The 19,268-nt window shown below is 40.9% G+C and overlaps 1 protein-coding gene across 2 annotated transcripts in view; it reads left to right on the forward strand.

Moving 5' to 3' along the window:
- The first annotated feature begins 7,478 nt into the window (after positions 1-7,478).
- cyb5b (cytochrome b5 type B) overlaps positions 7,479-19,268 on the forward strand; it is a 54,390-nt gene continuing 42,600 nt past the window's right edge. Inside the window, exons 1-4 of one of the 2 annotated variants that reach the window (XM_072596002.1) lie at positions 7,479-7,776; positions 12,803-12,931; positions 13,702-13,728; positions 18,240-18,274. In XM_072596002.1, coding sequence (XP_072452103.1) covers positions 7,633-7,776; positions 12,803-12,931; positions 13,702-13,728; positions 18,240-18,274 — 335 coding nt within the window. In that variant the 5' untranslated portion in view covers positions 7,479-7,632. The remainder of the gene's footprint in view (positions 7,777-12,802; positions 12,932-13,701; positions 13,729-18,239; positions 18,275-19,268) is intronic. The other variant, XM_072596001.1, reaches the window with a different exon arrangement.

Raw genomic sequence — 19,268 nt, forward strand, 5'->3', positions numbered from 1 at the left:
TGAAAAATAAGAAAAGGATGATTACCTTATTGGGATTGTATTATATAGACCCCCTAATAGTCAGAGGGAAATTGAGAAACAAATTTGTAAGGAGATCTCAGTTATCTGTAAGGATCATAGGGTGGTTGTGGTAGGGGATTTTAACTTTCCAAACATAGACTGGGACTGCCATATGTTAAGGGTTTAGATGGAAAGGAATTTGTTAAGTGTGTACAAGAAACCTTTCTGATTCAGTATGTGGATATATCCACGAGAGAAGGTGCAAACCTTGACCTACTCTTAGGAAATAAGGTGGGGCAGGTGACTGAGATGTCAGTGGGGGAGTATGTTAGGGCCAGCCAGCAACCATAATTCTATTAGTTTTAAAACAGTGATGGAAAAGGATAGACCAGATCTAAACGTTTAAGTTCTAAATTGGAAAAAGGCCAATTTTTACGGTATCAGATTAGATTAGATTACCTACAGTGTGGAAACAGGCCCTTCAGCCCAACAAGTCCACACCGACCCTCCGAAGAGCAACCCACCTGGACCCATTCCCCCTGCACCTCACACTACAGGCAATTTAGCATGGCCAATTCACCTAACCCGCACATCTTTGGACTTGGGAGGAAAGCGGAGTACCCGGAGGAAACCCACACAGACACGGGGAGAATGTACAAACTCCACACAGACAGTTGCCCGAGGCGGGAATTGACCCAGGTCCCTGGTGCTGTAAGGCAGCAGTGCTAAGCACTGAGCCACCGTGCCACCCAAGAACTTCCAAAAACTGATTGGGGGCAGATGTTCGCAGGGAAAGGACAGCTGGAAAATGGGAAGCCTTCAGAAATGAGATAATGAAAGTCCAGAGAAAGTTTATTCCTGTCAGAAAGAAAAGAAAGGCTGGTAGATATAGGGAATGCTGGATGACTAAAGAAATTGAGGGTTTGGTTAAGAAAAAGAAGGAAGCATATGTCAGGTATCGACAGGACAGATCGAGTGAATCCTTAGAAGTATAAAGGCTATAGGAGAGAAACCAGGAGGGCAAAAAGGGGACATGAGTTGGCTTTGGCAAATAAAGTTAAGGAAAATCCAAAGTGTTTTTACGAATACATTAAAGATAAAAGGGTAACTAGGGAGAGATTAGGGCCCCTCAAAGATCAGCAAAGTGGTCTTTATGTGGAGCCACAGGAGATGGGGCAGATACTAAATGAGTACTTTACATTAGTATTTACTGTGGAAAAGGACATGGAAGATATAGAATGTAGGGAAATAGATGGAGACGTCTTGAAAAATGTCCATATTACAGAAGAGGAAGTGCTGGATGTCTTGAAACATATAAAAGTGGATAAATCCCCAGCACCTGATCAGGTATACCCTAGAACTCTATGGAAAGCTAGGGAAGTGATTGCTGGGCCTCTCACTGAGATATTTGTATCATCGATAGTCACAGGAGAGATGCCGGAAGACTGGAGGTTGGCTAACGTGGTGCCACTGTTTAAGCAAGGAGGTAAGGACAAACCAGGGAACAATAGACCAGTAAGCCAGACGTCAGTGGTGGGCAAGTCGCTGGAGGGAATCCTGAGAGACAGGATGTACATGTATTTGGGAAGGTAAGGACTGATTAGGGATAATCAACATGGCTTTATTTGTGGGAAATCATGTCTCACAAACTTGATTAAGTATTTTGAAGAAGTAACAAAGATGATTGATGAGGGCAGAGTGGTAGATGTGATCTATATGGACTTCAGTAAGGCGTTCGACAAGGTTCCCCATGGATGACTGGTGAGCAAGGTGAGATCTCATGGAATACAGAGAGAAACTCGCCATTTGGATACAGAACTGGCTCAAAGGTAGAGTACAGAGGGTGGTGGTGGAGGGTTGTTTTTCAAACTGGAGGCCTGTGACCAGTGGAGTGCCACAAGGATCGGTACTGGGTCCATTACTTTTCATCATTTATATAAATGATTTGGATGTGAGCATAAGAGGTATAGTTAGTAAGTTTGCTGATGACGCCAAAATTGGAGGTGTAGTGGACAGCTCAGAATACAACAGGATCTTGATCAGATGGGCCAATGGGCTGAGAGGTGACAGATGGAGTTTAATTTCGATAAATGTGAGCTGCTGCATTTTGAGAAAGCAAATCTTAGCAGGACTTACACATTTAATGGTAAGGTCCTACGGAGTGTTGCTGAACAAAGAGACCTTGGAGTGCAGGTTCATAGCTCCTTGAAAGTGGAGTCGCAGGTAGATAGGATAGTGAAGAAGGCGTTTGGTATGCCTTCCTTTATTGGTCAGAGTATTGAGTACAGGAGTTGGAAGGTCATGTTGTGGCTGTATAGCACATTGATTAGGCCACTGTTGGAATATTGCATGCAATTCTAGTCTCCTTCATATTGGAAAGATGTTGTGAAACTTGAAAAGGTTCAGAAAAGATTTACCGGGATGTTGCCAGGATTGGAGGATTTGAGCTATGGGGAGAGGTTGAATAGTCTGGGGCTGTTTTCCCCAGAGCATCAGAAGCTGAGGGGTGACGTTATAGAGGTTTATAAAATCATGAGGAGCATTGATAGGATAAATAGACAAAATCTTTTCCTTGGGATGGGGGAGTCCAGAACTAGAGGGCATAGGTTTAGGGTGAGAGGGGAAAGATATAAAAGAGACCTAAGGGGCAACCTTTTCACACAGAGGGTGGTACGTGTACGGAATGAGGTGCCAGAGGAAGTGGTGGAGGTTGGTACAATTGCAACATTTAAGAGGCATCTGGATGGGTATATGAATAGGAAAGGTTTGGAGGGATATGGGCCGGGTGCTGGCAGGTGGGACTCGATTGGGTTGGGATATCTGGTTGGCATGGATGAGTTGAACCGAACAGTCTGTTTCCATGCTGTACATCTCTATGACTCTCAGTAACAGGTATAGATAAAGGAGAACTGGTGAATGTACTGTACTTCAATTTCGAAAAGGAATTTCATAAGGTGCCATGTAAAAGGCTATTGAAGAAAATAAGAGCTTGTGGTGCAGGGAGCATACTGGCTTGGATAGAAGATTGGATATTTAAAAATTACTTGCAAAAATATAATTTAATCATTAAATGACATTATATGACCAAAGTTGACATTTACAAACAGTGCAAATAGATTAGTTTTTTTCAAATCAAGTTTCTGGCACATTGAATTACTTTCATTTGCAACTTAATATTTGTAATATTTATTTCATGTCAAATATACTGTGTGTCTTCAGAAATATCCCATGTTTCTAAATTCTAATGAGTACAGGCTTAATGTATTGAAATGCTCCTCATAACACAGTTCTTCCATCCCTTTTATCTGCCTAGTGAACTTTCACTGCACAACTCCAATGCTAGTCTGTCTTTCCTTAGATAAGGGGTCCAAAACTGTTCAGTGTTCCACAAGGTCAGACAAGTACTTTGTACAGTTTTAGCAAAATCTTCATTTTTATGCCTCATTCCTTTTGCAATAAAGGCTGATATTCCATTTGCCTTCCCTATTACCTGCAGAATTTGGATGCTAGATTTTTGTGATTCATGTACAAGTTGAACCAAAATTCATTTCAATGTTGCATACTGTCGTCTTTTCATCATTATTTCCTTTTGAAATAAAGGCAAATATTCCATTTGTCTTCCCTATTTCCTGCAGAATTGCGATGCTAGCCTTTTGTGATTCATGGACACATGGAACGAAAATCTACTTCAATGTAGCACAGGGTAGTCTTTCATAATTTAAATAATGTTCAGTGTAATTCTTCCTCCCAAAATACATAACCTGACATTTTATGACATTATATTTCATCTGCCAAGTTTTTGCCCATTTGCTTTCCCACCTATTTTTGTGGCATCCACAAACTTGACTATTTTACATTCACTTTTCTCATCCAAGTCATTATTTTGTAAATAATTGTCCCTCCAATACTGATCCCTCAGCACTTCATTAGTTACAGTTTTAAACCAACTTTGTCTACTATTAGTCAGCTAATCTTCAATCCTTGATAACATACTACCTCCAACATCATATGCTCCAATCTTATATTCTCTTGCTGATTTTTTATTTACTTAGCCCACCTCATTTCCAATAGGTCCATAAGTTTCTCTTCTCTCGGTGGACCCGAAAACACCATGATATAGAAAGTTTCCCTGAACATATTTAAAATGTTTACCTCTCTGTCATTTGCACTACCACTAGCCCAGATAATACTCAGATAAAGTGGGAGAAAGTGAGGACTGCAGATGCTGGAGATCAGAATCAAGAGTGTGTTGCTGGGAAAGCACAGCCGTTCAGGGTATGAGCCCTTCATCAGGAATGAGGCTTGTAGGTGGGGGTGGGGGCTGAGAAATAAATGGGGGGGGGGGGGAAGGTAGTTGAGGAAGTGATTGGTGGATGAGAGTGAGGGAGAAGGTGATAGGTCAGAGCGGGGAGTAAGGTAAGGAGGGTGGTGCTAAGTTGGAGGCTTGGGACTGGGATAATGTAGGGGAGAAAGGAAATGAGGAAGCTGTTGAAATCTTGGAGGAGGTGAAGGGTGTGGGTGGTGTCATGAACGTAGGTGGGGAGTTCCTGGACTAACGGGGACAGGACAGTGTCGAGGTAGGAAGAGATGAGCTCAGCTGTAGAGGAGACCACATCTTGTGCAATGGATGCAGTGGATGATTGTAGAGGAGACCACATTGGGTGCAACGGATAGTAGGGGAGACCACATCACCCTGTGGCTGAACACTTCAACTCCCCTTCCGTTCCATCAAGGACCTGCAGGTTCTAGGCCTCCTCCACCACCAAATAAATACGGGTTTCAACAGCTTCCTAATTTCCCCTACCCCCACATTATCCCAGTCCCAAGCCTCCAACTCAGTACTGCCCTCCGGACCAATGTGGTTTCCTCCACAATACATTGCACTCCCCCATCTGACCTATTACCTTCTCCTTCAAAGTCATCTATCTATCACTTTCTCAGCTACTTCCCCCCCCCGACCAAGCCTCTCTGCCCCACCCAAAAATGTCATTCTTGATGAAAGGCTTATGCCTGAAACGTCAATTCTCCTGCCCCTCATGCCGCCTGACCGGCTGTGCATTCGCAGCAACACAGTCTCAATAATATTCAGATAAAGACCTGTTATAACTATTTTATTAGTTTTACATCACTTTGTAATTTTCTTGCAAACTTATTCAACACCTTTTCACAAATTCAGGGTTTCCCAGCGGATGGGACATGTGCTTCAAAAAAGCAAGGCCATTGCAGAGTTCCAGAGTCGAAGAGAGTGGTACTGAAAAAGCACAGCTGGTCAGGCAGCATCCGAGGAGCAGGGGAGTCAACGTTTTGAGCATAAGCTCTTCATCAGGAAAGCTTTTTTCCTGCTCCTTGGATGCTGCCTGACCGGCTGTGCTTTTCCAATACCACACTCTTTGACCCTGATCTCCAGCATCTACAGTCCTCACTTTGTCCCATTGCAGAGTTCCGGCCAAATTACAATTGTGCTCATCTTCAAACAAGCAGTTGCGATAAACAATCCAGCCTTTGCGTTCGTACCCAGTTCTGTCAGAGACATGGAGTGGTACAGCATGGAAATTCTGACCAACCAGTCCATGTAGACCATAATTCCAAACTAAATAATCCTATCTGGCACCCTCCCCTGCCACCGCAGGAATTGCAAAACCTGCGCCCACACCTCCTCCCTCACCACCATCCAAGGCCCCAAAGGAGCCTTCCACATTCATCAATGTTTCACCTGCACATTCACCAATGTCATTTATTGTATCTGCTGCTCCCAATGCGGTCTCTACACAGGGGAGACTGGACTCCTTGCAAAGCACTTCAGGAAACATCTCCGGGACACCCGCACCAATCAACCCCACTGCCCCATGGCCCAACATTTCAACTCCCCCTTCCACTCTCCTGAGGAAATGCCGGTCCTGAGCCTCCTCCATCGCCGCTCCCTCACCACCCAATGCCTGGAGGAAGAATGCCTCATCTTCCGCCTCGGAACACTTGAACTTCAGAGCATCAATGTGGACTTCACCAGTTTCCTCATTTCCCCTCCCCCCCCCCCCCCCCACCTTACCCCAGTTCTAACCTTCCAGCTCAGCACTATCCTCATGACCTACCCTACCTGCCAATTTCCCTTCCCATCTATCCGCTCCACCCTCCCCTCTGACCTATCACCTCCACCTACACCCCTATTCACCTACTGTACTCTTTGCTACCTTCTCTCCCCTCCTCATTTATCTCTCCACCCTGGAGGCTTCCTGCCTCCATTCCTGATGAAGGACTTTTGCCCGAAATGTCGATTTTCCTGCTTCTCGGATGGTACCTGACCTGCTGTGCTTTTCCAGCACCACTCTTATCTAAACTCTGGTTTCCAGCATCTGCAGTCCTCACTTTCACCTAAATAATCCTACCTGTCTGCGCTTGGCCCATATCCTTCCAAATATTTATTCATGTACTTACATAAATGTCTTTTAAAACTTGTAACTGTACCCACATCCAACTCTTCCCCTTTAAGTTCATTTCACACACGAACCATTGTCTGTGTAAAAAGCTGCCTTTGATATCTTTTTAAAGATTCTTTCTTTTCTCACTATCTTTGCTTTTACAGATCTCTTTCCCTCTGTTCTACCTCACGGTCTCAATCGTATTAATTTTCAAGGCATGAAAAAGTTTAAGCACTGTCTTAATTCGTGGCCTCTGGTCAACACCAAGTCATGAAATTAGTCCTTTTCTTGTTCCCGCACTACAGTTAAGTGGAAAGATTTATTAATTCTCATGGTCTGAAAGGAAACTTAACTTGGAAAGGACAAAATGAAAGTCCAGTTTTGTCCTTGGAGAAGGAGCACGCGGTGTCCACCAACACCCTGGAGTCATTCAGGGAGAGGTGGGCGCCACAGGGAGTGGAGTGTATTATTTCCCCATCCAACTCTATTTTGATTTAATCCCTACCCTCCCCTTCACCTTTTTGATCACACAGCATTGCCCTTTGGTTTGAAGGGCAGTGCTTGTCACTAGCCACTCGGGTGTTTTCCTATTTTCCTGGTGGTGGCAATTGAATAAAGATTCATGCACTTTGTGTCTCTCACTGTGTCTCACACCTGCACACACACACACCATGGGTGCTGGGGAAAAATAAGCACTACCGTGCGGTAGTGTGGGGGTTAAAAAAAGAAAAAACAAAGGGGGAGTGTCAACAAGAGTTGGCCCTAAAAAAAATAAACAGGAGGGGTGTCCACCAACACCCTGGAGTTGTGACTGGCCACTCGAGTGTTTCCTCCCTTTTGGAGATTGGATCAGTTTGTGACTGTAAAAAAAGATGAAAGTCCAGTTTGGGTAAACCCATGAGCTGTGACCGGAACAATTTATCCTTACATTCCAATTCTCCCCGCTCCAAGGGGGAGCCTAAGGTCCATCGAGAAGAAAGTAGTTCGGTCATGTGACCCTGACGGTTTCGACCTGCGTGGTGATCCCCGCATGCGATTGGCTGTTGCCCGTGGAGACCGTCGTGGGAGCAAGGTCACGTGAGGGTGACGTTTATACCTGCGGGTGCCGGATCGGATCGCACTTAGCCGTCTGGGTGTTGACGGTCATTGCGGGAAGGATTAAGCCAGTGAGTAGCGGGGGTGTGTGAGTCAGTCAGCGGTGAGGAGGGGGTACGCAATGGGCGAGTCAAAGGATAAGATCGATTGTGAGCCGACGGTAAATTATATAACCATGGAAGAAGTGAAAACTCACAACAGCAGCAAGTCCACATGGCTTGTGATACACGACAAAGTGTACGATGTCACTAAATTTCTGGAGGAGGTACGGTTCACGTTTGCTTGTTTTGCACGACGAGGCCTAGTTCTGAGTGTCAAATATTGCGACGACAGGCAGATGAAGCATTTAAAAATTTTAAATGCAGTCAGCAAAACAGCCGGTTGCGAATAGTTTTGTCAGATTTTTAAAATATTTAGTTTAGTCTCTATGAGCAAGCGTGTTTTATCATACTTTGCCGTTTGAATTTTTTAGTGAAGTCGTGGAATTTAGATTCTAATATGAGAGCATGGTTATCTGTTGCATCAATTGACAATAGTAGTTGAATGTTTTCTTTAATTCATGTGATTAATTGTGCTTCAGACAAATGAAAGGTGTCAAAAGGAAATAAATTTTCTATTACTTGTATCAACATTCTTTGCTTTGGTAGAAATGCTTTAAGTGTCATAGCATGGTCCAACTTGTCCATGCTTGCTTGATATCCTAAATTAATCTAGTCCCATTTGGCCTGATCCCTCTCAACCCTTCCTATTCATGTACCTATCTGGATGCCTTTTAAATGTAGGAATTACTCCAGCTTCCACCACTTCCTCTGCCAGCTCATTCCATAAGGCATGTGTGTGAAAATGTTGTCCCTAGGTCCCTTTTCAAATCTTTCCCATCTCATCTTAAACTGATGTCCTTTTGGTTTTGGACTCTCTCTTATGCTGGGAGAAAGACCTTGGCTATTTACCCTATCCATGCCCCTCGTGATCTTATAAACTTCTATAAGATTGCCCCTCACCTCAGATGCTCGGGAAAACAGCTCCAGCCTATTCAGTCTCTCTCGATGGCTCAAACCCTCCAAACCTGCCAACATCCTTGTAAATCTTTTCTGAATCCTTTGAAGTTTCACAACATGCTTTCTATAGCAGGGAGACCAGAACAGAATGCAGTATTTCAAAAGTGGCCAAACCAATGTCCTGTATAGCTGCAAATGACCTCCCAACTTCAATACTCAATGCACTGATCTATAAAGGCAAGCATACTGCACCTGATGAAGGAGCAGAGCTGTGAAAACTAGTGCTTCCAATTAAAACTGTTGGACTATAATCTGTTGTGATTTTTAACTAAACATGCCAAATGCTGCCTTAACTATCCTATCTACCTGTGACTTCACTTTCAAGGAACTATGAACCAGTCATCAAAGGTCTCTTTATTCAGCAACACTCCCCAGGACCTTCCCATTAAGTGTGTAAGTCCTGACCTGATATACCTTTTCACAATGCAGCAGCCTCCTTTATCTAAACTAAACTCCACATACCACTTCTTGGCCCACCGGATCAAGATCCTGTTGTAATCTGAGGTAACCTTCTTCACTGTCCACTACACCACCAATTTTGGTGTCACCTGCAAACTTACTAACCGTATCTCCTGTGGTCACATCCAATTCATTTATATAATAGACAAAAAGCAGTGGACCCAACACAATCCTCCACTGCCACTGTCTGTCTTGTACCTTTTGATCTAGTTGTGTATCTAGCTGGCTGGTTATCCCAGTTTTCCATGTAATCTGACTTTGCTAACCAGTCTACCATGCAGAAAATTGTCAAATGCTTTACTGAAGTCCATGTAGATCTCTCGCACTGCTCTGCCTTCATCAATTCTCTTTGTTACTTTTTCAAAACACTCAAATGGAGTTAGACAGGAATGTTGACTATCCCTAATTGTTAGGTTCTTTTCCTAAGGTTTCACTCACGAGACGCAATTCGCACACACCAACTTCTGCAAACAGTTAAAGTTTATTGGAGCCTGTACAAACTAGGTGACCCATTTGACACTTTTTGCAGGCATGTGAAGTCGAGCCAAAAGAGTCCCCAAACAAAGAAAAAACATCCATTTTTACGTGAGTTGGAAATGCTTGCAGGTTCTCTGGCCACTCCTGCATGAATGTCATCCCCACCCACTTCCATACTGTTCAGCTTCTGGAGAAAGTACAGTTTAACCCTTTAAAATTGCATTAAATTGTACTGTCTCTCTGGACATTAATCTCTTAACATTACACAATCAGTTCTTGCCTTCCAAATACATGTAAATCCTGTCTCACGATCCCTTCCAACAACCTGCCCACGACTGATGTTAGGCTCATCAGTTTATAGTTCCCTGGCTTTTCCTTGCCACCTTTCTTAAATAGTGGCATTACATTAGCCAACCTCTTGTTTTAAGACATTTCACCTGTGGCTATCAAGTGATATAAATATCTCAGCAAGGGGTCCCAGCAATCACTTCCCTAGCTTCCCATAAAGTTCGAGAGTCGACCTGATCAGGTCCTGGGGATTTATCCCCCTTTATCCATTTTAAGATGTCCAGCACCACCTACTAGGTCGTATGAACACTTTTCGACATGTTGCTCTTTATTTCCTATTCTCAGTAGAATACTCATTTACTATCTCCTATAGATCCATACGTAGGTGGCCTTGCTGATCTTTAAGGGGCCCTGTTGTCTCCCTAGTTACTCTTTTGTCCTTAATGTGTTTGGAGAATTTTTTTTGAATTTTTATATGAAAGAATATGAAAATGAGATTTGGACATATACATAATGTTTCTAAATTTAAAGGATTTTTTTCTAGTGATTAATTTGTTAGGTGCATACTGAAGATATTCTTGAAACGATATATAGTAGTCTAACTACGGAAAGGGTCATAGTCAACCTTGTATTGGGGAATGAGCTTGGCTCGATGATCAAGGTTTCAGTCGGGGAACGTTTCGAGAACAGTGATCATAATTCTAGGTTTGTGATCATCAGAAGTGGTAGGGAAATTATTGGAGAAGATTCGTGGGCGGCATGGTGGCACAGTGGTTAGCACTGCTGCCTCACAGCGCCAGAGATCCGGGTTCAATTCCTGCCTCAGGCGACTGTGTGGAGTTTGCACTTTCTCCCCGTGTCTGCGTGGGTTTCCTCCGGGTGCTCCGGTTTCCTCCCACATGTGCAGGTTAGGTGAATTGGCCATGCTAAATTGCCCGTAGTGTTAGGTAAGGGGTAAATGTAGGGGTATGGGTGGGTTGCGCTTCGGCGGGTGCGGTGTGGACTTGTTGGGCCGAAGGGCCTGTTTTCCACACTGTAAGTAATCTAATTCTTAGGGTCAAGATTTGATTTTGTTTTGAGAAAGTGACAAAAGATGATTGGGGATAGGGCTGTCTGTTGGACCTTGCTAAAGCTTTTGACAAAGTGCCTCGTGGTAGCCTGATCTAGAAGATTAAGTTACATGGGATCCATGGTGAGTTGGTAAGTTGTGACCAGTGTTGTTCCACAAGGATCAGTGCTGGGACTTCGGTGACTTATTATGTATAAATGATTTCGATGAAAAGGTACATGGTCTGATTAGTAAGTTGGGAGACGACAGGGAAACAGTGGCATTGCGGATAGTGAGGAAGGTTGTCAAAGGATACAGCAGGATATAAATCAGTTTGAAAGTTAAGGGAGATGGAGTTTAAACCAGCCGAGTGTGAAGTGATGTATTTTGCTCGGTCAAATACAGCAGGAAAGTATCTGGGAAATGACAGGACTCTTAGCATTGATTATACAGATGGATGCATGTCTACTGCTCCGTGAAAGTGGCAACATGAGGATAAAGTGGTAAAGAAGACATACGACATGTTTGTCTTCATCAGTGGGGTCATTAAGTTTAAAAAAAAATGTTGTTCAAGTCATGGTATAGCTTAATAACTTTGGCTAGGCCACATTTTGAGTACTGTGTATAGTTCTGGTTGCCACACCAGAAGAAGGTTGGCTTTGGAGAGGGGGCAAAAGAGGAGTATATTAGAATGGAGTATATTAGCTATAAGGAGAGGTTGAACAAACTTAGTTTGTTCTGAGGAAGGGTCACTGGACCTGAAATAGTAACTCTGATTTTCTCTTCAGAGAAACTGCCAGATCTGAGCTTTTCCAGCAAGTTCTGTTTTTGTTTCTGAAGAAACTTGGATTGTTTTTACTAGAGTGTTGGAGACTGAGGGGTGACTGATAATGGTATATAAAATTATGAAGGCAAAGATCGGGTGGATAGTCAGTTATTTTTCCCAGGATGAAAATGTCAAACACTGGTGGCAAAAGTTTAAGGTGAGAGGAGGATATGTTTAAAGATATGCAAGGCAGGTACCTGGAATGTATTACCAGTGAAGCAAGTGCAATAGCAATGGCTAAGAGGCATTTAGACAGACCCATGAACAGGTTGGAAATATAGAGCTGTGGACTGCTTGCAGGTAGGTGGGATTAATTTAGAATGGCATCATGGTTGGCACAGACATGGTAAGCCAAAGGACCTGTTCCTGCACTGTAATATTTGTTTAGAACTCTCCTTGAAACCTTTCTCTTGATTGTTCTGATTATCTGACCTAACATGTCCTCATGTGGCTCATTTTTTCATCATCTTGTGAAGCTCTTGGGATGTTTTTTATGTTTTTAAATTTGCTATACAAATAAGTCAATGTCATCATTTGTTATGCAGTCTCAGGAACATGTTAGGCTATGTATTGCATTTTGGAAAAATACGCTAGTACTTTAAATCCATGAGAGACTTGTTAAATATTAATGTCCTCCTGATATGTTATGCAAAAGAGCCTTGTTTTCTACCCAAATTGTAAATTTTCCACAGTATTTTGTTAGTAATTGACAGTCCATTCACACCTATATTCTACAGTAAAACAGAGCACAGTACATCTGTTTATCTGCTTTGAAGTTTGTTTTAACCTAAATTAAATCCACTTTTTTCTTGCTCAATTATCTACATGATGCTAACAAACATTTTGTTTAAAAACATGTACCTAATCTATTCCTCAACCCTCAATTGGACCTGTTGGAGTAGGATTACTGATATCCTAAATGATGATTGTTATACTTCAACGTTGTAAATCTCAAATGTGCGAATATGTTTCCAGAAATAAATGTGGAATAGTCATTAATTGCTAATAAGGAAAATATTGAAATCCTAAAGACTGAAAATAGAATCTTGGTTATTTGTCACAAAATGGTGTTGACATGTCAATTTTGAACTGTAACCACTTATTTATGTTACATATTTCATGATTTATACTATAGCATCCTGGTGGTGAAGAGGTGCTCTTTGAACAAGCTGGAGGAGATGCCACAGAAAGCTTTGAAGATGTTGGACATTCGTCTGATGCCAGAGAGATGCTAAAGCAATATTTTATCGGAGAACTTGATTTGGTATAGAATATAGTTATCAAAGGCTGTTTTTGTCAACCTTGATGTTTTTATAGTTATACTTAAGATATACTTAAATTCATATCTTCTGCCCAATGGAAGAGGATGAAAGAGATTATAACTGAGGTGGGAGATTATAACTTAGGTTGTCATGTTGCCAGAATTACTTCAGACAGTTATGCTGGGCCAAGCTGTAGCAATTAAAGAATATGGATACATCTCTTGTTTTCCTGTTGGATGTCACTTGCATCAAAGTATGTTTTTGGTTTTGTTTCCAAGCTTATAACCTTCTGAGTTCTTGCCCTTGCAGCATGATGGTTAAAAAAGGCAGCTCTCCCCATCTCCAAGGTGAAATAGGATTTGCCTTGCCAACAATGCTTGCCACTCGGGTCATGAGACAATAGGTTAGAGCAGTCAAGAGTGGGATTAATTTGCATGTCTTAATGATCCATCTGAACTCCGATATTCCAGGAAGAACCTGTACCAGTATCTCGTGGCACAGTAAGCTTGCCACTGCAAAAGACTTCCTACGTTCTTCATTGTGAAATATGGAGTTCTAATTCATTTGATTAAATGAATCAATACCATGAACTTAATGCTAGTCATGGTAAATTAAGCTCTTAAGGGTTAATGGAGTTTTATACTTCAGTTTTGATTTCTTGTTCTTAGTTAATTTTATGTGCCTTCAGGGAACATTTAAGTTTTTTTCAACAGATTGGTCTTTATTGCAACCACTATCTTTAATGATGGCTTTATTTTTCTTAATACTGTAGGCTGATCGAAGAAAGGAAAATTCTAAGGTAAGGACCATTTTTGTTCATCATCCTGCTTATGAATAAATACCATGAACAAACATTACCACTGCACCACAACCACCCCTCATCTGATATGAAATACTGGTAATGTGAAGAGTTTGATCTAACAATTTTCAAAACTACTACTTTATATGTCAACTATTTTTGATAACTAGTATTAAACCATTATTCACTTTGAATTCTTTCTTTGGTAAAAGTTGAAAACATCAATTTAACTCCCACTTAAGGGGAAGTTTATTAGTACAAAAGTCACATCCAATACATCGTTTGAACCCATAACAAAGTAATTTTTTTATTTTCCTTTTTGCAAGTCACTAGTGGATTCCATTTATGTAGTTCATATATGGACTTTTTTGTTTCCCCTCTTTCAAGAAGTATGTTTACTTTTCTTTCTTCTAATAGCATTCTTCATGAAGTTCACTTTGTTTCAAAATTTTTTTTTGATCAGTTTGAATTTACCATTATTGCAAAAAGAAAATCAAAAACTGGTCACACCAACACAATTTGGCTCTGTTCTAATAGGTCCGATAGTCAGCTGTGTTCAGTACCAAAGATTAAATGCTGGTTAGTCCATTTATACACTTTTCTATTTAAACATAAACCTTAATAAATCAGCCACTGTCTCGTCAGTGTTTCATGGTTTGTTGACACATTACAAACTTTTTGATGCTGATAACTAGGCATATCAACATCATGAACAAGTAAACCACTAACTAAGATTTATCCATTGCTTTTCTCTAGTTCCATTCGGTGTCAGCCAAACTGTGTTCATTATTAACAATCCAGTGGTGAACCTCCTCCAACCCTGTTATCTTGTTAACTACACCAGTTCTGTTCTGTTAGATGACAGCTTGCATACTTTAAGTTACACAAACATTATGTTTGAGACTTTGATACAGTTCTTTTCACTGTGACTCTTTCTTGTTGTATTTGATCATTTTTAAGTAAAGCTTGTAGCATTCATTACAACATTATATTGTGGCCCTCTGTTAAAAAGAAAACTCTTTTGGACTCATTTAATCAGAAAATTAGTTCTGTTTCCTCATTACAATACCTAAATTTCTAAAATTATTACAGCAATCTAATTTTTTTGTCACTAACCTGAGCACCCAAGTCCAACATTAAATATGCAAATGTATAAAATAATGCATCTCTCTAATGATTATGAATCAAAGAGTTTGATCTGAAAGTTAAAATTCTATTGAGCTGAAAAATTAATCTAATTCCTAACACAACAGTGCTCTGGAAATGCCTAAACATGAAGACTGCAGCAGTTCAAGAAGAGAGCTCACCACCAAATCCTCAAAGATAATTAGGAATAGGCCATAAGATGCCAATGAAAAATGAATAAAACTAGTGAAAATAAAGTATATTACAAAGCTGTTTTTGGTCAGTGGTAATAGTTTTTCCTTTAAATCTGTTCAAGTTCTACTCCAGGGTACTTCATCAAAACATCTCAGTTGACACTCCAGTGTAGTACTGAGTGAATGCTGCACTGCTGGAGTACATGTCTACAAATTGAGAATTTAAACTGATGCTTAATCTTCCCTGTTGATTGTGAAAGATCCCATGAGCTGAGAAATTCTAATGGTACCCTGTCCAATATTTAATCTTTGACCAGCATCACTTTAACAGATTATTTGGTTATTGCATCACTGTTTGTGGGACCTTACTGTGCACACATTGCTGACCATGACATTGCAATAGTAAATTCACTGCAAAATTAATTTAGTTGGATGTAAACAGTTTGGGGAATCCTGAAGCAGTGTTATGGATGTGCAATATTTTCTTTGTCTCTGTGTAATTATGTTGGCATTCACAGATTTGTATTGAATGTTTTGTATGTTAGACATGAATTTAGGTGATTTAAAAACATATGTACAAAGTAGGTTATTTTGGCTCCTTGACCCTGTCCCACCATTCAATAAATCTATGGGTGTTCTGTTTGTGTTCTGAATTCCTGATAACCTTAGATTTTCTTGTCCAAAAATAATCTATGTACCTCTGCTTTAAGATATTCATTGACTTTCTTCCATCACCTTCTGAAGCAGTGTGTTCCAATAATTGCACAATCCTCAGAAGAAAATTCTCCATTGTATGTCCTAAACAGGAATCAAAATTCTGCTCCCTCGTTCTAGACTTGTCTACAAGAGAAATGTGCTTTTCACATACACCTTTACAAAACCACTCAGGATCTGTTGTACTTCAATCGAAGTGCTTCTCGTTCTTTTGAAATTCTAGTGCATAGATGTCCAGCATGTTCAATTTTTCCTCTAAGATAAAGCTCTCATTCCAGGTATAAATCTATTAAACTACTTCTGAACTGCCTCCCAGTACATTTACATCTTTAAATCAAGACACCAAAATTGTCTGAAGTAATTGAGATGTGATCTCTCCAATATCCAGTATAATTTGAGCAAAACAGAATCAAGGATCATGGTCTAAGGATATAGGTAGGTAATTTAGAACTGAAATTTGGAAAAATTTCATATTCGCCTAAAGAGAGTGAGCCTGTGGAAAGTGCTGCACTGAAAGCAGTTGAGGCCAAAACTTTGAATCGTTAAAAGAAGGAGTTAGATAATTCTTAGAGCTAACGGATCAAAGGGGAGACAACGGGAACAGGTTACGGAGTTGGATGATCAGCCATGATCATATTTGAATGTTGGAGCAGGCTTGAAGGGCTGAATGGCCTATTCATGCTCCTATTTTGTATGTTTCTATATTTCTATTATTTAGAATTCTGCTGTTGTTCACTAAAGTAACACAGGTGAACCTTCATTATCCGAACAAGATGGGTGGGCAATACTTCGTTTGACTAATTGATTATTCGATTAACTGATTCAATGCCTCTCCTCTGGCTCAGTTTTCTGAAGTTTCTGTTTTCCTTGCTCCCTCTTTCTGTCTCGGTGTTTGTTTGAGTAGACACACCCTTTTTTGTATGTAAGGGACCTGCAGCTTTGCGGAAGCTTCACCCCACATCAGTTCAATGGGATTGACACAGCAAGCACTTGCTAAGTCCGCTCCCCATTCAGGAGACCCAGCAGCAGCACACCGCATGTGAGCACCTGCCCCTGACCGCCTGCCTGCCGCCCCAACCCACCGTCTGCTTCCCGGGCCAGCTGGACTGGACACCAACAGTAAGACTGCCTCTTTTGCAGCCACATACTGAAGTTTACTGCAACTTTTTGACAAGTTCCACCTTTGCCCTGTACAGGACAGTGTTGGCGAGATTATCTGGGGAAGGGGGGGTTTAAGGTACACCCCTGTGTAGAACTCCAGGGGAGAGGAAGAGAAAGAGAGAGAAGGGCGGTCAGTGATTTGGAGACTGTGCGCCTAGGCTCCCATTGATGTCCAAGACTGTTCTCAGCAGCATTTCATTAAGCAGTGTTCGTTTTTAATCATTGTAAACAATCGATCAGTGTTGGAAACACCTCTTTGATGTAATGTTACTCTTGAGATCTTCTTCAGATAATCAGAAATTCGGATAATTGAGGTTGCTTTGTATTCTGCTTTATTTCTGCCAAAATAAACCACTTCACATGTAATGCATTATAACCCATCTGCCAGATTTTTGTTTCCCACTTAATTAAGTCTATATTCATCTGCATCCTGCTTAGGTCCTCTTCATAACATAGGTTCCTACCTGTCTTTATCATTTTGCTTCCACTCCCCTGCCATCTGAGTCACTTGATATAAATTGTAAAATGCTGAGGCCCCAACTGACTTATGCAGAACCCTACTCAGCATGTCCTGCAAGCCTGTCTGTTCTGACGGCCAACCAATCTCCTACCTGTGCTGACATGTAATCCCCAGACAATGAAGTACTATATTTTGCACAAGAACCTTCTGTGTGCCACCTGTCAAAAGCCTTCTGGAAATCAAGGTATGTCTGCAGTCTCCCATTTATCATCAGCTCCAATAAATTTGTTAAAAATGGTTTTCCTTTCATAACACTGACTCTTTCCAATTTCCTTGAGTTCTTCTAAGTGCTGAGCTATAACATCCTTGGTGATCAACTTTAAGCGTGCCGAGTTACTGATGTCCAGCTCATTAACTGGCCAGTAAGTTCCTGCTTTGCCCCTCCCTCCCCTTGTTGAATAGAGGGGTTATATTTGCTACTTTGCAGTACGATGGAATATTTCTGCAATGTAGGGAATTTTGAAATTTTAATACCATATCGTTTAGGATGGTAGGAGGAAATCCTTTGGGACACAGGAAATTGTCAGCCCACAGCAGCATCAGTACCATTGGGAACTTTGTGAAATTACTGATTACTAGCTAGTGCTGAAATGTTGTATACTTTTATAGTTATTGAAATTAACAAATATTGCACTTCTATTTTGTTATTTCCTTATCTACTATTAACTTGTCATTCTCACTGTTCAAATTATCTTGGTAAATATTTTTGGTATGTTTATCAAGCTAAGACAACTATGATTTAATTTGCTCTCCAGATTTTCAGATGAACATGCTAAACCATTTTTTTTTCTACACAGGATGTTTTAATCACAACAACATCAAGCCATTCCAGGTATGGTAGACTTAAATAGCACTGTTTGTCATGTTCTTCAGCAATGGCAAGATGATAGGGCAAAGAAGAGTTTATTTTCCAGAACGGCCTGGAGATTAAACAAGTTGCATTTACATCTCATTATGATGTAAAGGCTTATAACAGTCCATTTAGAGCTAAAGAACAGTTAACTAAGTTAACAATGGGCTTCTGCTCCAGATTCCGAAGTAAAGTTAAAAAATAACTGCATCCTGTATGTAATAAGAATATTTGTCAGTAATATAATGGGCAATGTTCCCATATGTGCTGGACATCCTGCAATATAAATATGGTAAAATCTGAACTTGTCCAAGTGGCCCAGAATTTACAGTTGTAATGTTAGCAGAACTGTCAATGCCTTTGAGATTGGCAACCTCTGATTTTCCGTGTAGTTCACACAGAAGTCTGGAGTTTGCATACATGATATGCTGTATAACCACAGTATATGCAATTACAATCTTTAGCAATGCAATCAACAGATTTTTAACACAACTTTCATAGGATGTATGAGTTGTTTGCAAGGCCAGTTTGTTTCATACCCATCCCTAATGACTATGAACTGAATGACATGCTAGATCATTGCAGAGGGACTGTAAGAGTCAACCACATTGTTAGGGGTCACAATTATGCCAAATCAGGTTAAGATAGCACACTTCCTTCTCTAAACAATATTAGTGAATGATAGGGGTTTTCTAACTTGCATTCCAGTGCAGTAGTCAGTAATACTACATGGTCATCGTGCATTTAAATTCTACCAACTGCCATGGTCATTAGACTAGTAATACAGAAATCTAGGCTAATGCGGTGGGAATGTGGATTCAAGTCGTACCACAGCAGATAATTGAATTTGATTGACAAAGATGGAATTACAACAATCTAGTCCAATAGCAATTATTGTTGGTTGTTGTAAAAAACCTATCTGGTTAACTAATGTATTTTAGAAAATGAAATCTGTCTTTATTAGTCTGGCCTATCT

The sequence above is a fragment of the Chiloscyllium punctatum genome, chromosome 26, assembly GCF_047496795.1.
Source record: "Chiloscyllium punctatum isolate Juve2018m chromosome 26, sChiPun1.3, whole genome shotgun sequence".
Classification (NCBI taxonomy): Eukaryota; Metazoa; Chordata; class Chondrichthyes; order Orectolobiformes; family Hemiscylliidae; genus Chiloscyllium; species Chiloscyllium punctatum.